The sequence below is a fragment of the Nematolebias whitei genome, chromosome 24 (assembly GCF_014905685.2).
Source record: "Nematolebias whitei isolate Nwh7 chromosome 24, NemWhi1, whole genome shotgun sequence".
NCBI classification, from domain to species: Eukaryota; Metazoa; Chordata; class Actinopteri; order Cyprinodontiformes; family Rivulidae; genus Nematolebias; species Nematolebias whitei.
Window position 1 is genome coordinate 214,151 of NC_056521.1, and position 15,669 is coordinate 229,819.

The window sequence follows — 15,669 nt, forward strand, 5'->3', positions numbered from 1 at the left end:
ACATGCTGAGAACATGCCGAGAACATGCCGAGAACAAGCTGAGAACAAGCTGAGAACAAACTGAGAACAAACTGAGAACAAACTCAGAACATGCCGAGAACAAGCTGAGAACAAGCTGAGAACATGCCGAGAACAAGCTGAGAACAAGCTGAGAACAAGCTGAGAACATGCTGAGAACAAGCTGCGAACATGCCGAGAACAAACTCAGAACAAAGTGAGAACATGCTGAGAGGCGGCAGCAGGTACAGTCTGCCTGAACAACAACATTTAGGACAAGGATCAGCCTGGGGTGGCGCCAGGTCCAGTTTAGGCCCAGTCACCCCGACGTGTTTGTTCACCTCCATGTTCTCTGAGAACAGCTAAAGGCGACACTGAAGAAGAAAAGTTTTGAAGCCCGTGAGAAGCTGCCGTACCTTCCTGCTGTCTGTGGACACGAAGGGCTTCCTGCACGGGTTGAAGGCAGAGCCCCCAGAACCGCTGAAGGCGGACTCCTCCAACCAGGACGGGACCTCCTGCTGGGCCTGGAAGAGCAACCAGAACATCAGTCCAACTGCTTCATGAAGCCTTCAGCTGCTGCGTCACATCACTTTCACTACAGTTAGCTTTTAGCTACTTTACATCTGTGCAGCGTCTGATTACGTAATCTTTAGCTCCTTTCAGCTTTTACTTTGTGTTCTTTTCTTTCAGCCTCCACTTTAGCTCATCGTTGGATGGAGCTTAAACTACGGAGTGGGCATCATCGTTGGATCGAGCCACGCGCCCCGAGTCCGATGGACCGTCATGAGCACGTGGTCTCATGTGAGCGCAGTGACCGTTGCAGCGCTGCAGGGAGATCTGTTCCTCCGACTCCTCTGCTTCAACATGAAAATGTTCCAGCAGTTGCAGCACTGAGGCTCAGTTCTCTCCACGTCCTCTGAAGGTCGTCTGAAGGTGTTCTCTGTGCAGTCCAACTCCACCACTAAAGGACACTTTACTGTATTTACTGTAGATGTTCAACACATGGTTGATTTTAGGCTGGACTCAACCCCCCACCCCGATCAAAACCTTCTCCTTGCACTGATGTCAGGCCTGGCCAGATGTGGTTTCAGCCTGAGACTAACAACGTCCGGTTCTGAACGTGGTACCTTGGACAGGATGGTGACCAGGGAGCGGGCCAGCTGACCGTCAACGTCCGGGTCAAAGAAGGACACGGCCCTCCCAGTGTTTCCACACCGACCAGTCCTTCCGATGCGATGAACGTACTCATCGATGTCTTTAGGCAGATCGAAGTTGACCACGTGTTGAACATCTGGAATGTCCAGACCACGGGCAGCGACCGAGGTGGCCACCAGGACGGGACATTTACCGGAGCGGAAGTCTGCCAGGGCCTGTTCGCGCTCCCGCTGCTCACGGTCCCTGCCAGAAAATAAACACACGACCCAGTTAGAGTCCACCAGAACCAAATCTACGGGACACTCCGGTGCTCTGAGGTACCCGTGGATGCTGGTGGTGGGAAGCTTCTCCTGGCACAAGAAGGCAGCAATGAAATCCGCCAGCCTCTTGGTTTCTACAAACACCATGGTCCGCTCCGATCCTGGAACCAGAACGAAAACCGGATGAGCCCAGAACCTTCTATAGTACCAGGAGAACATCACCCTTCCTCCACACACACACCGGTGGTCCTCAGGATGTCCAGCAGCTGCTCCCTCTTGTCAAACTTGGTGACTTGAACAAACTTCTGCTCCACGTCGCTGCAGGCTCCGCCCACAATGCCCACGGCGAGGAACAGGTAGTCCGCCTTCAGAAAGTCTGCTGCCAACCTGCGAGACCCAGAACCTCCATCATTCAAACATCATTCGTGGTTAAACCCTGTGGTGGGTCAGGGAGCAGACCTCTGGATGTCCTCAGGATACGTGGCGCTGAACATCAGGGTCTGACGGCTCTCTTTGGACGGCATTCCAGGAGAACCGACCAGGCGGCGCATGACTGGCTCAAATCCCATGTCCAGCATGCGGTCAGCCTCATCCAGGACCAGGTACCGCACTTTACTCAAACCAACCTGCAGACAAACGCCAAACACTCATCACTGTGAACAAAGAGGAGACAGATCTACTCACCAGAGCTGATGAAGCTCTTCAGAGCTTCCACCTACTTGAACCTTTCTACTGTTCTTTAACTTCATGAGCGTGTTCCTGAGGGGAACATCCAGCACCTCATTTAAGGACAAAGCCCACTCCAGACCGTGGGGGTGCAGACAACAACACGTTCATTAAGAATCTACATTCTTCGTCCCGGTGACTCTGAAAGCACCACAATCCATTTTAAAATGTGTTTGTTGTTCTTTTCCTGCTCTACTCCCGAGCGTTCTGCAGATCACATTACATGTCCACCCGTCACAGTACAATTTGGCCTTTTAGGCCACCGTACAGCAAGCTAGTTAGCCAGCTCCCTTTATGTGACTGGAGCTCATGCAGCATGGTTCAAGCCACTCCATCTTTACAAATCATTTCAGGTCCTACAACGTTCAGTCAAGACGCGTACATATTTAAATTAAAGTTCAAACAACGTGTGCACGGTAAATATGTTTACATACCAGTACCTCATTAAAAACTTGAACAGGGGCATTAAACAGCGAAGGAGAGGGAAAACCAGAGGGGTCGTTTCCTCCTCATGAGCTCTGCTGAGCAGAATCACTTCACATGTTTTTACTAAGTACGTTTAAAAACAGCAGCTGTTAATAAATTTAATGAATATTTACAGCATACTGCCATTTGACTTCCAGTCACATGACCCAGTTAACACTGCGTTTTACCAGTAAATAATTTTGGTGAGGTGATTGTCACGGTTCTGTCCATGGATTGTACTTGGACAAGTCTTGTGTTCATTTTAAAGGCATCATGTTTGAAACCAGGAGCCAGACAGTGGAGCTTCATGAAGACGTGACCCGAACACCAGCTGCTGGCCGAGTCTTGGACTAGAAGAACGCTGCACACAGCCGGAGCAGACCGTGCACAGGTCGTGACCGCGACTTCATACCTGTAGCGGCGTATGAATGACGGTGGACAGAAAGGAGCTGCAGAAGCACAGTCTGGTCACCATTTTAGAGGAGCGCATTACTTGATGTGACAACTGTGGGATCAAGTTGCAGCTTATCCAACAATGTTCAGCCAGCTCATCTGTTCTGTGCCGAGACGTTTCGTCAGTTATTTCCCACTTTGGAGTAAGCTGTCGGTGGAGAATCAGTTTTGCTGGGCGATTCCTCAGACTGAAGAAGTCCTTTGGATGACGGACGCCGCGTCTCGGCACAAACGAGAGCCAGTGCAGATGAGCCGACTGAACACTGTTGGATTTTATACCTGGGTTACCAAGCAGGAACTGTGATGGTTTACAGCGTGCCTTAAGGTGGAGTCTCCTCAGGAACAGCACGTAGTGAAGTTACTGTGACGTAATGACAGCGTGAGTAACACATTTTAGGATTTTTAGGCTTTGTCAGAAGAACGTCATATTTACTGACTTCATCTTATTAACGTGATAAAAAACAACAGTGCGGCTGATTCTCCCTCCAAAAGTTGAACACGTGCATGTTTGATCGTCAGGATGAAACGAGCCGTCGTGGATCAACTCGGCACATTTCCAGGTTAAAGCCACGTCCAACAGAGAGCCTTACCTTTCCTCTTCCAATCACGTCCAGCAGACGTCCTGGAGTCCCACACAACATGTTGCACCCCCGTGTGAGGTCTCGAATCTGGTGTCCGGTGCTGACTCCGCCGTACACCACCACAGGGCGCACACAGGTCCTGCAGAGGACAGCCAGACTCAAGTCCGGGACACGGTCGTCCACAGGCGCGTTTGTTTTAAAACAAACATAAAACGTACCCAAAAGCAAACTTGCGGGCCTCCAGGAAGATCTGGTTGATGAGTTCTCTGGTTGGAGCCACGATGATGGCCTCGGGTTCCTGGATCTCACTGAACCGACTGGCCGCCACACCGTCCGCCATCAACTGCTGCAGGATGGGCAGCAGGAACGCAGCCTGAACACAGAGCAGGACTTCAGCTCTTAAATGTTTCCACTGAAGTAACCATGCGTCTCCACGGTGCCAGTATGGATCAAGTTCTGGTCGGCTCCACCAGAACTCCAGGCTCTAGAGCGCACACGTGCCTGGTACTGTGCGGTTTCTTTGGAGTACTATGGAGGCAGGGCTGCGCTGAAAGTGAAACTTAAGTGAACGTCCATGACTTAAAGTAGTCTTCATGCGCCCTCTGCTGGATACATTGTACAATTAAGAATTACAAGTCTTTCGGCTCATAGTGGGACAATTACCACCGACACAGATGTGTCCCCAAACGCCTACATCAGCCTAAAATATCAGTCCTGCAGAGATATCGGCCCAGCTCTAGTTAGAGGCACATAAGTGTTGTAGTTAGCAGAAAGAAGCTAGGATGAGCACAAACAGCTGAAGAAACGGGTGAGATGAGCTAAAAATAAGTTTAAATTAGCAGAAGGAGAACAAAATGTGAACGGAGCAGTAAAAGGTTGGAAACATCTGAAGGACGTAAAATGAGCTCAATTCATTTTCTATGAGACAAAAATAGCTGAAAAGGCTAAATATTTGAAACAGCTGAAGTTGCACCAGTACAAGAAGTCGTAGCAGGACTGTCCTGAAGGAGCCGAACGTTTTGATGCATGAACTGTTGAAACGGCACAAAAACTGCAGAAGAGCCTCAGTCCGCAGACAGCTCCTGTTCCAAGTCCAGAAACGCTGTTGAAGAAACTTACAGTTCATATTGATGAACATAAGGCGCGAGAACATCACGATACGATAAAACATGTTCTAATCACAAAGGCTGCGATTTGACTGCTCACATGGTCTGGTTACGTGACGCGCGAGTGAGCGGAGCAGAGCGGGAGACGTCTACGCCGAGCTTTAACCGGTGGCTCAGTGGCGTCAGGCTCGACAGAAGCCGACAGTTTGGGACCAGAGGCAGCGCGTCCGTGGTTTGGGATTAGCTCGTTTATAAAGACGACGCAGCTCAACGACACGACTTGTGCAGAACCTGCCTCCTCTCCAGGTAACACCACAGAGCCGTCTGCAACGACCAGTGTTCAGCTTCAAGTACGCCACGTAGCAGCCGACAGGGCCCACTGAGCCAACTCTGCCAAGGTATTACTCCGTACGAACACGATCCGAAACGCACGTGGAAATAACTCGAGCATGACGCCCGTTAATAAGTGCCCAGGCCTGGGTTTACGGCTTGGGTCAGCACAGTGGATAAGAGGCACAGAACGCCCCGAGCACACGTTTTAGCTGAAAACAGATGTATTGTTTGTGTTCGATGAGAAATACACGAGAAGACGACGCTGAAAAATTAAATCACAATATTGAGGTAAAAAAATGCAATTAGAATATCTTCCAGAATCGTTCAGCCCTACGGTTCATGGCAGCCCTGGACCTTTTCTGGGTCTCCAGCAGGTCTTAAACAGTCCCAGTCCAGTGGAATACTGGTTCAGTTCTCATCTCACCGTTTTACCGGATCCAGTCTGGGCGCAGGCCATCAGATCTCTGCCAGCAGAGATGATCGGGATGCCGTGCTTCTGCACCGGAGTTGGCTTCACGTACCCAGACTTGCTGACGTTGGTCACCAGGGACTTGCAGAGTCCGGCCTCGTCAAAAGTCTGCCGGGAAATGGTCCATGAAGAACGAATCCTTCAGAGTCTGGGTCCAGCAGCTACAGATCTACAAGTCTTACCATGATGGCCTGAGGTGGGTTGGTCCCGCTGACGTCCACCAGGATCTCGTCGTACTTGTTGAAGTTGATCCCAGTCTCATAGTGGGAGAAGATGGACTCCTCGTCCTCAGGGAGGGTGGGGGGAACATACGTGACTCTGGGTCCTGAAGTTCACAACAAACAGTGAAACACAATAAAACTCACTACTTGAAGTTTGTCCCGTTTAGAACTGGAACTGGGTTAGAACCAGAAGTGAAACAAACAAATCCCTTCATGTGAAGACGACGCACCAAAGAGGACGACCAGTCCCAACTGAAGACACAACCAACAGAACCTGTTCTCACACAAGCACGCTGAAAACCCAAGAACCACCGTCTTTACATGACCAGACTGAAGAGCTGCTCACGTCACAAATGAAGACCCAGCAGCCACTTCGGTAGCTACACACGTCCAACCACATGCTAACGCCATCAGCTAACCACATGGCTTGAAGGTCAAACAGAACGACCCTGAACAAGGTGTGCTGCTTGGCGTCTGAGCACTTCAGAACCTCATGACCTACTGGGAGTTGTACACACAACCCAATGTTCCCACTCCCATTACACGAGCAGGGTGCACCACCCTGTCGACACAGCCGAGTGCCCTGCCTACCCAACTCCGCCACCCCCTCCCATCAACAACGGCACTGACGTAGCGTTAAGGTTGTGGCACGCAACACAGACATGCTAATAGCACGTGCTAGCTAAAGAGCTACATAGGTAGCGCTGAGCCGTTTCCACCATAAGTACGTACGAGTCCATGGTCTCCACCCCCCAGCTCAAGACAGCACACTAAACACACGTGTCTCCAACTCCACACCCCACCAGTCAAAAATCACGGACAATATGAGCGCCCTGCCAAGACAAGTAAACTGGGAGAAACGCTGTAAACTGGGAGAAACGCTGTAAACTGGGAGAAACGCTGTAAACTGGGAGAAACGCTGTAAACTGGGAGAAACTCTCTAAACTGGGAGAAACGCTCTAAACTGGGAGAAACTCTCTAAACTGGGAGAAACTCTCTAAACTGGGAGAAACTCTCTAAACTGGGAGAAACTCTAAACTGGGAGAAACTCTCTAAACTGGGAGAAACTCTGCAACCGTTTCAAGGTTTCTGGTGAATGGTCCAAAACAGGAACCCATCCAGTGAGCAGCGTTTGTGGACACAGCCTTGTCAGAGGTCAAAGGTCAGACAGGTTGGAGACCAGAGGCTACAGGAGCTCAGATGGTCCACAGCCCTGGTCCTGCAGGTTTTAGTCGTTCCCCTGCTCGTCACACCTGAAGGAATGGATGGCTCCTGCAGAACTAATTAAACCACTGAACCAGGTGTGCTGGAGCAGGACCGTGTTCCTGGAGGACCTCAGTTGGGAACCAGTGCCAGCAGACCACACCTGGTACCACATCCTGCCAAGGGACGCCTGGACTGAAGACTCGCCAACATTAGATGATGACAAACTAGAAACAACTAAAACCTGGAGGATCTTGTTCCTGGAGGACCAGGGTTGGGAACCACTGCTCACTGGTTCTGCACCACACCACACTAGTTAAGGACCTGCTCACTGCCAGTACCCCCCCCCCCCCTCCGGTTTACGGGACCACCTTGTTCATGGTTCCAAGCAGACTCCACACCTGTCAACATCTGGACCCATTTCCAATCAGCAGAAGAAGTGGCGAGTCTTCATGATCATGTTTACAAGGATTAATGTGTGACTTACTGTCAGCGTCCTCGTTCTCTGGGTCTTTGTCCTCTCCTGTTGGACAGACTTGAGTCAGTGCACCGCTCCAAACGCACACGTTCTTCATTTGTGTTGTGGATACAAACCAGAACGAGCAGGGAAGATCTCCTCATCTCTCCCACGGTAACCTGGAACGATGCAGAACACCGTCACAGGAGCGTGCACAGCATGAAGCGGTCAGATTGTAACGGCTCAGTGTTTTACCTCCCCTCAGGTCTTCGTGCCCACCCTGATCTTCTGCAGCAGAACATCCACAGCTTTAGGTTTCACAACAGACGTCAGACACAACACACGTGTGTAACAGAAGAAAACTGAACCTTTTCTGAACCTTCCTCCTCTGCTGCCTCCTCTTCTTCCTCTGAATCCTGATGAGCAGGAAAACCTTTAAATACTTCAGATGGAACGACAGCGTGTGAAAACAGTGATGGTATCTACGAACCGTTTTCATGGTCTCCATGACCGTTAGCTGCTCATCAAACAACAAGTTCAAAGTTCAGACACGACTCAACGTCACAAACTAATCTGAGACTGACACGAGTGAATGTTACCACTGAAGTGGCTCTGCTCCGTCCTGCCAAACCCTCTGCTGCGACCTGAGGGTCAACAAAAAGTCCTGGTCACACACGTCGTAGAGCAACACAGGTTGTAGAGCAGCGCACAGGTGACAGAGCAACAAGTAGAGCAACACATGTTGTAGAACACAGGTTGTAGAACACCACACGGGTCGTAGAGCAACACAGGTTATAGAACACTACACAGGTCGTAGAGTAACACGGGTCGTAGAGCAGCACGTAGAGCAATGCATGTTGTAGAACACCACACGGGTCGTAGAGCAACACGGGTCGTAGAACACAGGTAGAGCAACACGGGTCGTAGAGCAACACAGGTAATAGAACACCACACGGGTCGTAGAGCAACACGGGTCGTAGAGCAACACGGGTCGTAGAACACACGAAGAGCAACACAGGTTATAGAACACTACACAGGTCGTAGAACAACATGGGTTGTAGAACACACGTAGAGCAACGGGTCGTAGAGCAACACGGGTCGTAGAACACAGGTAGAGCAACACAGGTTGTAGAGCAACACGGGTCGCAGAGCAACACACGTAGAGCAACACAGGTAAGAGCAACACGGGTAAGAGCAACACAGGTAAGAGCAACACGGGTTGCAGAACACAGGTTCACATGTTCCAGTTTACAGGGAAAGTTAACTGAACATTAGAGAAATGTCATTTCCTGTGAAAATTGTGTCATTGCTTATTGCAGAACTTGCTGAAAAACAGCTGTAATTAGCTAAAAACATGCTGAAATGGAACAGGCTTAAGTTTGTTGAATTAGTTTAAATAAGCAACAAATGAGCACAAAAATTAGGTAATTAACTTAAAAAGCCGAAATTTGCGAAAAATGCTGAAAAGTAGCTGAAAAAGCAGAAAGGGGCTTAAAATACCAGAAGAAAGTGGAGAGAGCACAATTGTGCTCAATTAGGCTGAAAGAAACAGAAATGTGCATAAAAAATAGGAAATTACCTGAAAAAAACAACAAAAAAACAGTTGAATAGTAGGTTAAAAAAAAGGTAGAAAGGAGCTTAAATTACCAAAAGGTGAGAGCACAATTTTGCTGAAGTAGGCTAAAAAGTTGATCGAGTGCCAAAAATGTGGAATTAGCTGAAAACGATTAATCAATCATTCAACCTTTATTTCTACAGGTAAATCCCATTGAGCCTCGAGGACTCATTTACAAGAGAGACCTGATTTCAACAAAGAATGATGACAACAATGGACAACAGCAACAACAATAAACAGTTATAAAAAAGCATACTATTAGCATAACAGTTAAATAGTAGCTGAAATAGCAGAAAGCTGAAATTACGGGTAGCAGAAACAAGTTAAAAGAAGCACAATAATGTAATTAGCAGAAAGAATCTGAAAAGATGTCTCTATGTGTCCCTGTGATGGACTTGCGACCTGTCCAAGGTGTCCCCCGCCCCTCGCACAGTGATTGCTGGACATGGACACCAGCGACCCCCGTGACCCAAAATGGAATAAACGGGTAAAGATAATGGATGGATGGATGAATCTGAAAAGATCACAAACAGCTGAAATGAGCTGAAAAACATTTAAATTTGCTGAAGCAGAACAAAATGTGAAAGGAGTAAAAACATCTAAAGATCTGAAGGAGGTCAAAAGAGCTTAATTCAGCTTGAGGAAAAAATGTCAGAAAAGGCTAAATATTTCAAAAAGCTAAAGTTGCACCAAAACCAAAATTGCTATGGCACTTGTGAACGAGCTGAAAGATGTCTCAGTGAACCTTCAGAGCTCGTCCTTCAGAACAGCTTCACACCGTCAGAGTGACTCGGAACAAACTATTCATCTACAAGTTACTCAGAGCTGGCGCCGCACTGATGCTCTGCTCCCTTTTAATACGGACGATAAGACACGCCCACAAATGCTGACCAGGAACCCGTTCACATGGAACAAACACCAATTAAAATGGCCGACATCCAGGAGGACAAGGAACACCAATGTGTCATTTGCAAAAGCACCAGTTTGATATGAAAACACCGTCAAGAGTGATGTCCGTGAGTAAACACGTCACTTCTTGTTCTGTGGGCGGAGTCAAGAGTAGGGCTGCAACTAATGATTATTTCAATAATCGATGAATCTGCAAAAAAAAAAAAAAACGTTTTAATTTCCACCCCTTTATTCCAAAATTGAACATTTGACTGAGATAGAAATTCGCACAGAAACAGGTTGCTATTTTACTATTCTGTTATTAAGTGTGGATTATTGTAACCTGGATTAAAAGTGTGGATTATTGTAGTGAAGCCTTCGTCTTCAACCATGGACAGAGGCCTCATGTCAGTGACGATCATGTTCAGGATGTTTCAGTGAAGACAGCTGCTGCTGTGGTGTCCATGATGTCTGTCCATCATGAAGTGCTGTTGTTGTTTGTTGTTGTTTTCTGGAATGAGACAGTAAATATGTTTTATAGCATAATTTACAGCAACTCAAGAAATGCCTTGTTTCACTTACAGTGTTAGGTTCAGGCAAAAGTAGCTAAAAGAGCAATTACATACACATAAAATACCTAATTACACACATTTGAGTAGATGTAATAAATTACTTTAATTCCTGTTTAAATGCAATTCATCCTGCCGTACCTGCAGTGTCTTCAGACTTTGCCAGCAAATTTAAAGTTGAAGCTTAATCATTAAATTATTATCTTTGTGTTAGATTTATTTATAAATCACATTTAAACACTGATTGTACCAATTAAATTAAATAAAAAGTAACACGTTCTCTATCACCGTCATTAATCAGATAAACAAGCAAACAAACAAACAGCTTCATCTTCAGACAGACTGACGTTACGTTTTCTCTCTTGAAACAGAACAAAGTGTTCAATTGTGGAGACTCACCTGCAACACATGAAGAGTTGTATCAGCTGCAGCTCCTTCCTCCTCCTCGTCACTCCGACATGTTTACATTTATCAGCGTGGTTCTCTCGTGTCGCGTCGTCAGTTTTCAAAGCTGCATGTTTCTCAGTTTTTATCTTTAAGAAGTTCTCCCACTCTTTGAAGGACTTGGGTCGAACAGTTTTTGCTGCGTCGGTCATTTGTCAAATTTACTTATTTTCCTTTAAAACAGCCTCTGCTCTGCTCCCCCCTCGCTCTGTTCAACTCGTGCTGCAGAGTTTTTTTTTTTTTTTCAAACTTTATTCAGTCAGTCAGCATTGACAATGAACTGCAGGTGAACAAAACGGCTCCGCAGCGCCGTGAGACACATAATCGCGCGACACAACAAATCGATAATGAAATTCGTTGCCAACGCTTTTAATCATCGATTCCATCGATTCATTGTTGCAGCCCTAGTCAAGAGGATGACTATATTATGACGACATTATGCTTTTGTCATTTAAGGCCACGCCCACATGCTGTGAGCTTAAATCTCTTGTGTCTGAAGCAGTAAACAGAGTTCGGCTGCAAGCAGTGCTCCCCCCACCATGATCCAAGCCCTGCCAACAGAACCACGCTCCAAGCCTCCCCCCCCCCCCCCAACAGCAGCAGGATCCGCTACTTCTAGACAGGAGCGGATTGTAGCGGGTCCCCCCATTACTGACAGGGTCAGCTAAAAGTTAGTTTCATCAACATTAAGGTCCATGGTCAATAATCCAGGTAAAAATCAAAGGTCAATCTGGACGGTTTGTTTCTTGTTGAGACGTTTCGTCCTTCATCAGTCCGAGGAGCCACAAACAAACTGTCCCACAAGCAGCACACTCCCACAGTGGACCAACCAGTTTGCTGGTGATAAGATGGTTTCTGGGGGCCGTCCTCTCCACCATCGACTCCTCCCAGGCAGCCCCAGCCAGCAAACTGGTTGGTCCACTGTGGGAGTGAGCTGCTTGTGGGACAGTTTGTTTGTGTCTCCTCGGACTGATGAAGGACGAAACGTCTCAACAAGAAACAAACCATCCAGATTGACCTTTGTTGGATTTGTTCCAAGCATAAAGCTTTTTAAACATCAACGTGGTCCAAAGGTCAAAATAAAAGTAAAGTTAGTTTTAAAACGACTTCCTTCAAATTCCATCAGAACCATTCAAAACGACAGCAAGTCACTTTCAGGAGCAGAGCAACGGGGTTGTTCGACGTCTTCTGACAGGACTGCTGCATGATGGGAGCTGCAGTTTGTTCCAGCAGCACCTGACGACGTCACAACTACAACAGTTTGAGAATTAATGCTGACACAGCTAGAACAAGTCGAGCGAACAAGTGTGGACCGTCCACGTCCCACCTCGGCCTCTGAATCCTCCTCGGTCTCCGCGCGCAGCGTCTCCACCATCTCCACCGTCTCCACCTGCAAACACTTCAAACAAAACATGTCGTCAAGCTTTGGCTCCTCTGCCACGTTAAAACCATCAAGTGTTACTGGTTTCCTGCTGGTGCACCGTGGGAACACGTTCAGCTCATTCAGGCGTCACCTCAGAGCTACTTTAACGTACTGAACCGTTCCCCTGAGTAACCATGCTACTGGGTGATTAACTTCCAGTCTGGGACCAGTCCCAGTCGCCTGCAGCCACCCCCTGTCCTGAAGCTTCTGGAGACAGATGTGCTTCACCACAGCCCAGATGTTGCAGCTCAGCTACAGGGTTGTAGAGACGTGTCCAACGTCCAGCTGGACGTCAGAGCACCTCGTCCTGCACCAACTCTTCTCTTCCAGTCTAAAAACCTCCACAACTCCAGCTGCGTTACGAGGTTCACGTGCTCGTGCTAATCATCGGTCCGTTTAGTTCTGACTCAAACATTTATAAACTGATGCGTTATTTGACAGAACTAGTTGTTCTAAACTAATCGAGTGTTTTAACTGCAGCACCATTTAGATTTTTACTCATCATTTTGTGTCCTCTATATTTAACGTACGTACGTTTGTTTTCAAAGCAGATTTCTACAAACTCAAATCATCTCAACGCAGCGTTATTCTCCTGGAGGCCCGCGGGCGGCGTCAGAACACACTGTGTGTGTGTGTGTGTGTGTTTACTGCATGAACGATTCAATGCAACAAAACAAATATTTACAACATTTCTGGACTAATTCTTAGTTGAAACGTTCTGTCTTTCAGCCAAAGGACTTCTTCAGTCTGAGGAGCTGCAGTAAAGTCAGTCTTATAAATATCACCTGCTCATAGTGGAACAACCAGTTTGTTGTTGACGTCCAGAACCAGCTGCTCACGTGTAAGAACCTAACAATGGCTTGTTGGAGCCCGGATGGCTGCTTGTTACTCACCGGGGGCTGACTGAGGTTCTTCATGTTCTTATATACACAAAGAACAATGTTCTTCGTGTTCTTACATAAAGAGGACAGAAACACTGAACTGAGGACTAAAAGAATACATCTTTGTGAAGAGAACCCGTCCATCTTTGAACAGGGGTGGAGGTCTCTGTGTCCAACTGCCCCCTTCTTACAATGCTGTTCTTTCTAGTAAGCAGCCATCAGGGCACTAAAGATCAGTCGTTAGACTGATGTGAATAGCTGGTTCTGGATGTCAACAACAAACTGGACTGAGTTTTTTCACCAGAGCTTGTCCTCCTGAATCATTACCATGAAGAACTAGATTCTGCTACAATGTGGGACGAAGAAGAAAACAGGATTACATATCTTAAAAACTATCAGATCTGAAATATGTAAATTTCATTCAAGCTTTATTTACACAGATTAATCACACTGAGCCTCAAAGACACTTCTACAAGTGACACCTGTTCAGATGGACAAGTCGTCAAAGTGACTCATGCATTTGGAGGCAAAAAAAAAAAAGGTGTGTGGAAACATCTAAAGATCTGCAGAAGGCCTTTTGGAAATTTGTGGATGACATTAAATATTTTTAAATGATCTCTTTATGAGACAACAATGTATAGAAGGGCCTGGACTATATTTGTTCCATCTGCTGTCGAAAGGCTCTCATTGGTTGAGACGCACGATGATGTCACCTATAGCCAGTAGTGACCAACATCCCCCCGTGTGTTCGTGGAGCAAAGGACTTAAACATCAAGACAAAACAGCGTCGGCATCAAAATGATCCAAGGTCCAGTTTGTCTTTATACTCAAACGTTTCCACGTGAAGAAAGTGATCGTCTTCCCATCGCAGCACTCGCACGTTGAGCACCAGGTGGTAAAAACAAGAAACGTGGACTCTGCCTGGATTATTGATGTATACTTTTAAAAACAGGCTGCAAGTTAAACGCCCCGTTCCTTTGAGCAACTTAAAGTTTGTATAGTTTTAGAAAACAGAACGTCGTCTGGTAAAACTAGTTGTTCAAATCTGGAACAGACACTTCTCAAGACTGCACTGGAAGCCTGGATTCAGCTGGGATTAGTAATCTATCACAGATTAGAGTCAGTTTCTTTATTGTCATTCGCACCTCATGTGGTACATGTGGTGGAGTGAAATTATGTACACAGGGTCCCAGTTACATCCAACAATAAAATGTATAAGAAAAACAGTAATAACATCTAAGATATGAACTAAGAAAAACATCAACTAAATATACACTAAGCACTCATAACATAAAACATTGAACATCACCACAAACATGAACATGAGTCTGTGAGCAGATGTGCACGCATGAACACATCAACATTGAAACAGATCAGCAGCAACATGAAACAGACCAGCAGCAACATGAAACAGATCAGCAGCAACATGAAACAGACCAGCAGCAACATGAAACAGATCAGCTGCAACATGAAACAGATCAGCAGCAACATGAAACAGATCAGCAGCAACATGACACAGATCAGCAGCAACATGACACAGATCAGCAGCAACATGAAACAGATCAGCAGCAACATGACACAGATCAGCAGCAACATGACAAGATCAGCAGCAACATGACACAGATCAGCAGCAACATGAAACAGATCAGCAGCAACATGATGTGGTTTTTCACAGTGATTATTCTGGTTAGAGATTCATGAGTCTAACAGCCTCAGGGTAGAAGCTGTTCCTCAGTCTAGTGGTTCTACACTTAATGCTCCTCAACCTCCTTCCTGAGGGGAGCGGGGCAAAAAGTGTGTGTGCTGGGTGAGGGTGGTCCTTCATGATGCAGGTGGCCCTCTTCCTGCATCTGGAGGTGTAGATGTCTGTGATGGTGGGGAGACTGACTCCAACATCTTCTGTGCAGCCTTCACCACTCTCTGCAAAGCTTTTCTTTCTGCAGCTGTGCAGCCTCCATGCCACACGTTGATGCTGGAGCACAGGATGCTCTCCACTGCACACCTGTAGAAGGAGGTGAGGACTGAGCTTCCAGACCAGCTCGCCTCAGCCGTCTGAGGAAGTAGAGTCTCTGATGATCTTTCTTCATCAGGCTGGTGGTGTTGTTGCTCCAGCTGAGGTTGTCATTCATGTGTACACCCAAGTACTTGTAGCTGGAGACCACTTCCACCGCAGATCCTCTTATGTTCAGGGGGGTGTAGGTGTTTTTGTTCCTTCTGAAGTCCACAATCATCTCCTTTGTCTTCTTCACATTGATGTGAAGGTTATTCTCTCTGCACCAGCTCTCCAGGTGTTCCACCTCTTGCCTGTAGCTGGACTCATCATTGTTTGTGATGCATCCCACCACCGCTGTATCATCTGCAAACTTTACAATGTGACAGCCTGGATGGGTAGCTGCACAATCATATGTGAGCAGAGTAAACAG

The 15,669-nt window shown here is 47.1% G+C and overlaps 1 protein-coding gene across 1 annotated transcript in view; it reads right to left on the reverse strand.

Moving 5' to 3' along the window:
• ddx4 (DEAD (Asp-Glu-Ala-Asp) box polypeptide 4) overlaps positions 1 to 15,669 on the reverse strand; it is a 24,291-nt gene that overhangs the window by 1,198 nt on the left and 7,424 nt on the right. The window contains exons 4-19 of the mRNA XM_037696837.1: positions 12,270 to 12,341; positions 8,026 to 8,070; positions 7,917 to 7,943; positions 7,795 to 7,842; positions 7,682 to 7,714; positions 7,564 to 7,605; positions 7,457 to 7,492; positions 5,728 to 5,870; positions 5,501 to 5,653; positions 3,856 to 4,010; positions 3,647 to 3,776; positions 1,872 to 2,038; positions 1,654 to 1,799; positions 1,474 to 1,573; positions 1,125 to 1,395; positions 414 to 521 (exon numbers count right to left, since the gene is read on the reverse strand). Of these exons, the coding sequence (XP_037552765.1) occupies positions 414 to 521; positions 1,125 to 1,395; positions 1,474 to 1,573; positions 1,654 to 1,799; positions 1,872 to 2,038; positions 3,647 to 3,776; positions 3,856 to 4,010; positions 5,501 to 5,653; positions 5,728 to 5,870; positions 7,457 to 7,492; positions 7,564 to 7,605; positions 7,682 to 7,714; positions 7,795 to 7,842; positions 7,917 to 7,943; positions 8,026 to 8,070; positions 12,270 to 12,341 (1,676 nt within the window). The remainder of the gene's footprint in view (positions 1 to 413; positions 522 to 1,124; positions 1,396 to 1,473; positions 1,574 to 1,653; positions 1,800 to 1,871; positions 2,039 to 3,646; positions 3,777 to 3,855; positions 4,011 to 5,500; positions 5,654 to 5,727; positions 5,871 to 7,456; positions 7,493 to 7,563; positions 7,606 to 7,681; positions 7,715 to 7,794; positions 7,843 to 7,916; positions 7,944 to 8,025; positions 8,071 to 12,269; positions 12,342 to 15,669) is intronic.